The 8331-nt window shown below is 50.2% G+C and overlaps 2 protein-coding genes across 2 annotated transcripts in view; one reads left to right on the top strand and one right to left on the bottom strand.

The window, feature by feature from the left end:
- Positions 1-3513, top strand: part of ETH_00006705 (ribosome biogenesis protein BOP1, putative) — a gene marked incomplete at both ends in the record, with an annotated part of 5436 nt that extends 1923 nt beyond the window's left edge. Inside the window, 7 exons of the mRNA XM_013377988.1 lie at positions 36-148; positions 349-1427; positions 2044-2224; positions 2442-2518; positions 2717-2776; positions 3109-3187; positions 3498-3513. Coding sequence (XP_013233442.1) covers positions 36-148; positions 349-1427; positions 2044-2224; positions 2442-2518; positions 2717-2776; positions 3109-3187; positions 3498-3513 — 1605 coding nt within the window. The remainder of the gene's footprint in view (positions 1-35; positions 149-348; positions 1428-2043; positions 2225-2441; positions 2519-2716; positions 2777-3108; positions 3188-3497) is intronic.
- A 2549-nt stretch (positions 3514-6062) lies between these two features.
- Positions 6063-8331, bottom strand: part of ETH_00006700 (pyruvate dehydrogenase E1 beta subunit, putative) — a gene marked incomplete at both ends in the record, with an annotated part of 2655 nt that continues 386 nt past the window's right edge. The window contains 4 exons of the mRNA XM_013377987.1: positions 6063-6224; positions 6886-7152; positions 7623-7954; positions 8159-8297. Coding sequence (XP_013233441.1) covers positions 6063-6224; positions 6886-7152; positions 7623-7954; positions 8159-8297 — 900 coding nt within the window. The remainder of the gene's footprint in view (positions 6225-6885; positions 7153-7622; positions 7955-8158; positions 8298-8331) is intronic.

Genomic DNA, 8331 nt, shown 5'->3' with positions numbered 1-8331 from the left:
GGGTTTAGGGTTTAGGGTTTAGGGTTTGCGATCAGGAAGAAGCAGAGTGGCACTCTTTGCCTCCAGAAGAAAGGCCTTTAAATTTTCTTCCAAAAAAATATTCTTCTTTAAGAAGAGTTCCAGTTTATGCGCAGCTCGTCATGGAACGGTAAACCCTAAACCCTAAACCGTAAACCCTAAACCCTAAGCCCCTTCAGGTCTCTGGAAACCCTCGCCGCACAAAACCCTGCTGTCGCTCATAGGCCTTTGCAGTTAAAATGGGGAGAGCCTTTAAGCCAAAGCCCTAAACCCTAAAACCCGGGTTTAGGGTTTAGGGTTTAGGGTTTAGGGTTTAGGGTTTGCGTGCAGGTTTAACCGGTGCTTGGACTTGTACTTGTGTCCTCGGGCTGTGAAGCGTCGGATGAATGTGGACGCAGCCTCTTTGCTGCCGGACTTGTCTGCTGCTGCTGCTGCTGCTGCTGCTGCTGGATCTTTTCCTGCTGCTGCTGCAATTTCTTATTTACCCCTTTCTCTCTATGCCCAAAAAGTCCCAAAGCCGCAGCCACTGTTTGGCTTTTTGCTGCCTTTCGAGGACCCGAAGCACCAAAGAGTTGCATGGAGCAGCAGCAGCAGCAGCAGCAGCAACAGCAGCAGCAGCAGCAGCAGCGGCTTGCTGGGCCCCGCCGGTGCTGCAGTGCGCGTTGTTGCTGCTGATGCAGCAGGGGTTTATGTTGCTGCTGGCAGCAGCGACGGCTGCCTTAGGGTTTTCGAAGTAAAGACGGGGAGAATTGCTGCTGCGGTGCTGCTGCAGCAGCAAATAACAGCAGCAGCATTTCACCCCCGACTGCCTATTCTTGCTGCAGCTGCAGCAGAGCAGCTGCTGCTCTTCGTACTGGACCAGCCGGCCTTCGACGACAGCTCGCTGCAGCAGCTGGAAGCAGCAGCAGCAGCAGACGCTGCTGCCCCTGCTGCTGCAAAAAAGAAAAAAGCTGCTGCTGCTGCTGCTGCAGCAGACAGCCAGGCAGCAGCGGAAGCAACAGCAGCAGCAGCAGCAGGGGAAGCACGCAGGCAGGTGGAAGAGGCGATGGATTTGCTGCTGCTGAAAACACCAGCAGAAGAAGGCTTGCCGGACCTGCTGCAGACTGCAGCAGCAGAAGCCAGCAGCAGCAGCAGCAGCAGCAGCAGTGGCAGCAGCAGCAGCAGCGCGTACGTGGTCGAAGCAGCTGTGTGCAGCAAACTGGTTGGGGTGTGGCAGCAGGTGTCGCTGCGGCACCCAAAAGCAGCAGCAAAAGCAGCAGAAAAAGAGCTCCAGCAGCAGCAGCAGCAGCAAGAGCAGCAGCAGCAGCAGCAGCCGCCGCATGAACTGACGCTGCTGCTGCGGGGAGTTCGCCGCGCCATCTTTGTAATGCATGGCTCTCCAATAACACAAATTAAATGGCAAGATAAAGGTAATTATTATTTTTTTTTTTTTTTATTTTTATTCATTTTATGTATTATTATTATTTACTTATTTATTTATTTTTATTCAGGCGTTGTTCTTTTATTGTTTATCTATTTGGTTGGCATTTGTTTTGCTACGAACGCGCCGCTGCTGCTGCTGCTGTTGTTGCTGCTGCTGCTGCTGTTGCTGCCACTGCTGCTGCTGCTGTTGCTGCTGCTGCTGCCACTGCTGCTGCTGCTGCGGCTGTTTCTTGCTATTTATTCCTTTTTTATTATTGGTCATTTATCTAATTATTTTTTATTTTTGTTTATTGTTCTGCATTATTTCTTTTTATTCATCATTTTTATTTTCTATTATTTCTTTCTTCCTGTTTATTTGCTTTTTGTTGTTTGTTTTTCTTTTATCTTTTTGTCCATTTATTTATTTTATTATGCAGCTTTTACTTAGGGTTTAGGGTTTAGGGTTTTGTTGCTGCTGCAAGCACGTATCACCTATGCATTTCTCCCAGCAACAGCAAACCCTCAAAGCAGCTCCTTCTGCACATATAGGGTTTAGGGTGTAAGGTTTAGGGTTTAGGGTTTAGGGTTTAGGGTTTAGGGTTTAGGGTTTTGTTGCTGCTGCAGGCACGTATCTTTTGTGCGTGTCGCCCAGCAGCAGCAAACCCTCGGAGCAGCTGCTGCTGCACAACTTGAAGAAGCAAAAAGGAATAAAACCCTTAAAGCGAAGTGGCCCAGGACTTTTAAAAGATGCTCTTTTCCATCCTTCTAAACCCTGGCTAATTGTGGCTTATTCCCGAGGCATCAGGTCCCAAACCCTAAACCCTAAACCCTAGCCTCCAAACCCTTAACCCTAGGCCGCCGCCGAGAACCACGCCAAGAAGCCACCTGCAGCAAACCCTAAACCCTAGACCCTAAACCCTACTGAGACGCCCTAGAGCTACGCTTTTTCGTGGGACCCTTGCTTTGCGAAAGCTGTGCAAGGGTTTAGGGTTTAGGGTTTAGTGTTTGGGGTTTGTTTGCAGGATTTATGACCTTTCGGCGAAGCAAAAGTCGCCAGGAGTAACCGGGACAAGACAGGCCCTAATCAAAAAGCTTATTGGTAAGGGTTTAGGGTTTAGGGTTTAGGGTTTAGGGTTTAGGGTTTAGGGTTTAGGGTTTATGCTGCATTTCAAGTTCACGCACACACAAACCCTTCGCAAAACCCGCACTATGAACGACGTCAACTCAGCACCAAGGACCCAGCATTTATGGTTTAGGGTTTAGGGTTTAGGGTTTAGGGTTTAGGGTTTGCGTGCAGGGGTGGAGGGAGTGAGCTCAGTGTCGATACACCCGGGTGGCTCGCAGCTGGTGGTTGGAAGTGAAAGTTCAAAATTATTTTTTTTTGATTTGGATTTATCTTTGAGGGTTTACAAAGTGTTTAGGGTTCACAAAGAAGCAATTACCAAAACCTGTTTCCACAAAACCCTCCCCCTCATGGCCTCCGCCAGCCTCGACGGGTCCGCAAACCCTAAACCCTAAACCCTAGGCGCTCGCGCGCTCCGTGGCTCGCACACGCTGCCCTCTGCTTTGGGGTTGGGGTTTAGGGTTTAGGGTTTGGGGGTTGGGGTGGGGGCGCTGGAGAGCAGAGCAGGTTAAACCCTTGGACAAACCCTGAACCCTAAACCCTAATTGTGGGTTTGACTGCTGCAGAACTGTTCAAATCTTCTACTGCCGGGTGTACGACGACCTCATCACAAACCCTCTTATCGTGCCTCTCAAAACCCTCAAGGTAAACCCTAAACCCTAAACCCTAATGCTTAGCTGTAGCCCTAAACCCTAGTTCTTAGCCGCAGCCCTAAACCCTAAACCCTAATGTCCCGCCATGAGCCCCACCTCAGGGCTTTAAACCCAAGTGTTTTCTTTACCGGCAGGAGACAGTCGATGGGTTCAGGGTTTAGGGTCTAGGGTTTAGGGTTTAGGTTTTGTGCGGCTCTGCGTTCGCCGAGCGGCTCCGTGCGCTCTTCTTTCGCGCATTCAAGCCCGACCACACTCCCCAAGGCCTAGGGTTTAGGGTTTAGGGTTTAGGGTTTGTGCTGCAGGTATGCAAACCCTTAGCAGCAAAAGAAGGCGTCAGCTGCTGCTGCTTCCATCCGCAGCTTCCTTGGCTCTTTACTGCAGACCTTGGCGGGGGCTGTTCTCTTTGGTGTTAAAAACATTTTATTATTCATTTATTATTTTTATTTATTTATTTACATATTTATTTATTATTTATTTATTTACTTGTTTACTTATTATTTGTTTAGTCGTTTGTTTGGTTGGTTTGGTGCTCTTTAGTTCTTAAGCCTTCTCTAGCTAGTTAGCTAGCTAGCTAGCCAGCTAGCTAGCCAGCTAGCTAGCTAGATAGCTAGCTAGCTAGCTCTGTAGATAGATGGCCGGACAGATAGCTAGCCAGCCGAACGTAGCTAGCTGAGCTGCAGCTAAATAGACTCTTAGCCAGCTAGCTAGCCAAATGCCCAAATAGCTAGCCAGTTAGCTAGCTAGCTAGCCAGCTAGCTACAACTGGCCAGCTAGCCCGATGCAGTAGACCAGCAAGACAGCTAGCTAACTATCTAGCTAGCTACGGCTCCAGCTAGCTAGCTAACTAGCTAACTATCTAGCTAAGGGCTGAGGTTCTAGCTAGCTCGCTAGCTCGCTAGCTAGCTAGCTAGCTAGCTAGCTAGCAGAACTTACCAAGGAGAGCGTGCAGACAAACAAGAAGCAAGAGTTGCTCGCCCGTGCTGCTGCAGCTGCTGCTGCAGGAGCTGGTGCAGCTACTGCTGCATCTGTTGCAGCTGCTGCTGCAGCTGCTACTGCTCCAGCTGCTGCAGCTGGTGCATCTGCTGCAGCTGCTGGTGGCCAGGCTTTAGGGTTCAAATAAGTCTGTGTAAGCGAGTCTGCGGGCGCCATGCCGCAAAGCCTAAACTCCAAACCCTTTTTTAGGGTTTAGGGTTTCGAAGAGGGAGCACTGCTCCTCCGAGGGTTTTGGGCCATTGAAAACAATTTATAAAATAAAATAAACTTCAAAACATCCAGCAGCTTCGGGTGTACGTACAGCTTTCTTTCTTTGCTTCCAATAAGCCCTATTACTCTCCACAAGAAACAACTCTTCCTCGCCTGTGCTGCTGCTGCCGCCTGTGCTGCTGCTGCCGCTGCTGCTGCTGCCGCTGCTGCTGCTGCTGCTGCTGCTGCTGTTGCTGTTGAGGCTCGTGCAGCTGCTGCAGTTTCTGCTGCTGTTGCGGCCGCTGAAGCTGCTGCTGCCGTTGCAGCTGCTGCAGCTGCTGTTGCAGCTGCTGCAGCTGCTGCTGCTGCGGCTGCCCAGGCCCTAGGGTTCAAATAAGCTGGCTGGCTGGCTAGCTAGCTAGCTAGCCAACTCGCTGCTGAGCTACGGCTGGCTAGCCAGCCAGAGGCATTGAGCCAACTTCACCCTAGCTAGCTAGGCTCGGCTAGCTAGCTAGCTAGCCAGGTAGCTGGCTAGCTAGGCCCCCGGTTAGCTAGCTAGCTAGCCAGCTAGCTAGCTAACTAGCTGGTAGCTAGCTAAATGGGCTAGCTAGCTAGCTACTTGGCTAGCCAGCTAGCTAGCTGGCTAGCTAGCTAGCCAGCTAGCTAGCTAGCTAGGCCCTCTCACTTGCATTATTTGATAGGAGTTGAAGAATTCATATAGTTGAGTAAGGACTTTCTTTGCATAAGTGAATTTATAAATTCTTTGGAGGCAATGCATGCAGATGAAGCCTATTGATTTATTTATTTACTTATTTATTTTATTTATTTATTTTATTTATTTATTTATTCATTTATTTGTTTATGCAGATGCATGCATGCAGAGAGGTGTTGGAGAAACAAGAAAAGAACAATCCCAAATAAAATGGCATTAAATGAGATTTACATTCCTTTAAAAACATTAAGTGAATTTGAAGTTTAATAATAAATATATTAAATATATTGAATATACTAAATACATTTATTATTAATTTAATTTATTTTATTTTATAAAATGCTTTTTGAGCTCAGAGAAAGAAGCAGACTCGGCTTCTCGGGTACGTACACCCCAGGCTGCAGTGTACTTTCCATTTTTGATTTCAAATTTCAAATGAATTTTAATTCATTAAAAATTGATTTAAATTAATTTAAAATTAATTTAAATTAATTTAAATCAATTTTAAATTAATTTTGTCAATCAACTTTCACATTTCCTTTCCATTTCTTTCGCGGCCCAGGTGTACGTACACCTCAGCAAGCCCCACAAAGAGATCTCTCAGCTCGACAAGTTTCCATTGCTGCTGCTGCTGCTGCTGCAGCTGCTGCTGCTGCTGAGGTTGCTGCTGCTTTCTTGTATTTGGAGCTGCTGTTGCTGTTGCTGTTGCTGCTTCAACGGCAGCGGAAAATGAGTCCCTGCTGCTGCTGCTCTTTCTGTTGCAGCAGCAGCAGCAGCAAATGCATCCCTGCTTCTGCTGCCGCTCCCCCTCCTGTTGCCGCAGCAGCAGTAGCAGCAAACCAGTTGCTGCTGCTGCTGCTGCTGCATTTCCCCGCGAGCGGCGTCTTTGCTGCCGCTTTCACGCCGCCGCCGCCGCCGCTGCTGCTGCCCCCGCTGCTGCTGCCCCCGCTGCTGCTGCTGCTGCTGCTGCTGCTTATTTCCTGTTGGCACTCAGCATCCAAAGAGCAGCATTTACAACATCAGCAGGAGTTATGATTGTTGCTTCTTCTAATTCTTTTGAATAAGGAGTTGGAATGTCTTTTGTTGAAAGCCGCACGGGGGGCATTAGCAAGTCTTCATAACAATTCTCAACCACCTGATAAATAAACAAATAAACAAACAAATAAATGGATAAATAAATATTTAACTATTTATTTATTTATTAAATAATTAAATTAATTAATTCGTTTAGGGTTTAGGGTTTAGGGGTCTTTTTTTCGCCGCACAGAGATTCGTGTTAGTGGTTTGGGGTTGAGGGGTTGTAAATTAGGGTTTAGGGTTTAGATCTTTAAGGAGGGCTTGTAAAGGGTTTAGGGTTTAGGGTTTAACCATTTTAGAGCGCCATTCAAAAGAGCGAGTTGAGGGTTTAGGGTTTAATGTCAAGGCATCCAGAAGAGCGAGTTGAGGGTTTGGACTTCAAGCCGTCTAGAAAGGAGAGTTTAGGGTTTAGGGTTTAGGGTTTAAAGGTCCAGAAGAGCGAGCCGAGGGTTTAGACGTGAAGCCCGCTAGAAAGGGGAGTCGAGGGTTTACGGCGTGTGGGCCGCGTGTGCCGCAGCGCAGCGCGCGTTCGAACGCGAGGGTTTAGGGTTTAGGGTTTAGGGTTTAGGGTTTGCCTGCGCGTAGATTTCTCCTCCGATTCCGCCCGTTCTGCTGGACTCGTCGAGGATAATACACCTTTTGGTCTTTCTAATGGAGGCTTTAATTGCTGCCATGTCCAAGGGTTTGAGAGAAATCAAATCCAACACTTCAGGGTTTACGGAGAGCTGCTGCAGCTGCTGCGTTGCAGCAGCAGCAACTTGGCGCAGGCGCCCGTAGCACAGCAGCGTGAGGTCCTCGCCAGCAGCAACTTGTTCCGCCTTATCCAACGAAAGAGTGTATGGCATTAGGGGGATAAAATCGGAGTTGGAATAGTTCAAAACATGTTCGAAAAACACCACAGGGTTATCCTCTCTTATAGCGGTTTTCAACAAACCCCGCGCGTTGTAAGGAGTGCTGCACGCCACCAGCTTCAGCCCCGGCACCGCCTGCGCCCAAACCCCAAACCCTAAACCCTAAACCCTAAACCGCAAACCCTAGGGATGGAACATCAACTGGCAGATGCTGGCAGGAAGTGCGAGGCAAACCCTGGGGGTTTTGAAAGCTCAGTCCCCAAACCCCAAACCCTAAACCCCAGCCCAGCAGGAGGCCCCTGAAGCGCCCAAACCCGCCCCAACCCCTAAACCCGAAACCCTAACCCCTAAACCCTAACCCCTAAACCCGAAACCCTAACCCCTAAACCCTAACCCCTAAACCCGAAACCCTAACCCCTAACCCCTAACCCCTAACCCGTAACCCGTAACCCGTAACCCGTAACCCGTAACCCCCAGGGATGGAACATCAACTGGCAGACCCTCCCCCACCCCAAACCCGCAAACCCTGCCGAACCCCTACCCCCCCGAAGCGCCAAACCCTAAACCCCAACCCCTAAACCCCAACCCCGAAAGCCCAAAGGCACCATCAAGTAAGCCTCGACGCGCTGCGAGTGCTCGGGGCCCAGCTGCCTGCCGACGCCGCCGGGGCCCCGGACCACCAGCGGCACGCGGAACTGGCCGCCGCTGGTGGCGCGCACCATCCCCGCGTTGTTGCAGAGCTGGTTGAAGGCCAGCAGCAAAAAGGCGAGGTTCATGCCCTCGACGACGGGGCGGAGGCCGGCCATGGCGGCGCCGACGCCGAGCCCGAGGAAGGTGTTTTCGCAGATCGGGGTGTCTAGACACCGGAAGTTGCCGTGCCGCAGGTGCAGCTCCCGCGTCGCCTTGTACGAGCCTCCGTAGTGGCCCACGTCTTCGCCTGCGCCGCACACACCGCGCGCCTGGGGTTGGGCTTTGGGGTTTGGGGTTGGGGGTTTACCTATGGTGCAGACGCTGGGGTTTAGGCTTTGGGGTTTAGGCTTTGGGCTTTGGGCTTTGGGGTTTAGGCTTTGGGGTTTGGGGTTTAGGCTTTGGGGTTTAGGGTTTAGGGTTTAGGGTTTGGGGTTTAGGGTTTGGGGTTTACCTATGATGCAGACGGTGGGGTCTCTCTCCAGCTCCTCCGCCATCGCCATGTGCAGCGCTTGGTAAATGGACCGCTTCACTTTCCACTCCTTTACGCTCTTGCCGTTCACCCACTCCCCATCCACCACCGCCTCCTGCGACTAACCCCAAACCCTAAACCCTAAACCCTAAACC

The sequence above is a fragment of the Eimeria tenella genome, genomic scaffold (assembly GCF_000499545.2).
Source record: "Eimeria tenella Houghton genomic scaffold, Eth_scaff7, whole genome shotgun sequence".
NCBI lineage: Eukaryota > Apicomplexa > Conoidasida > Eucoccidiorida > Eimeriidae > Eimeria > Eimeria tenella.
The sequence above is the reverse complement of the archived record's forward strand: the minus strand, read 5'-3'. Positions and strand labels throughout refer to the sequence as shown.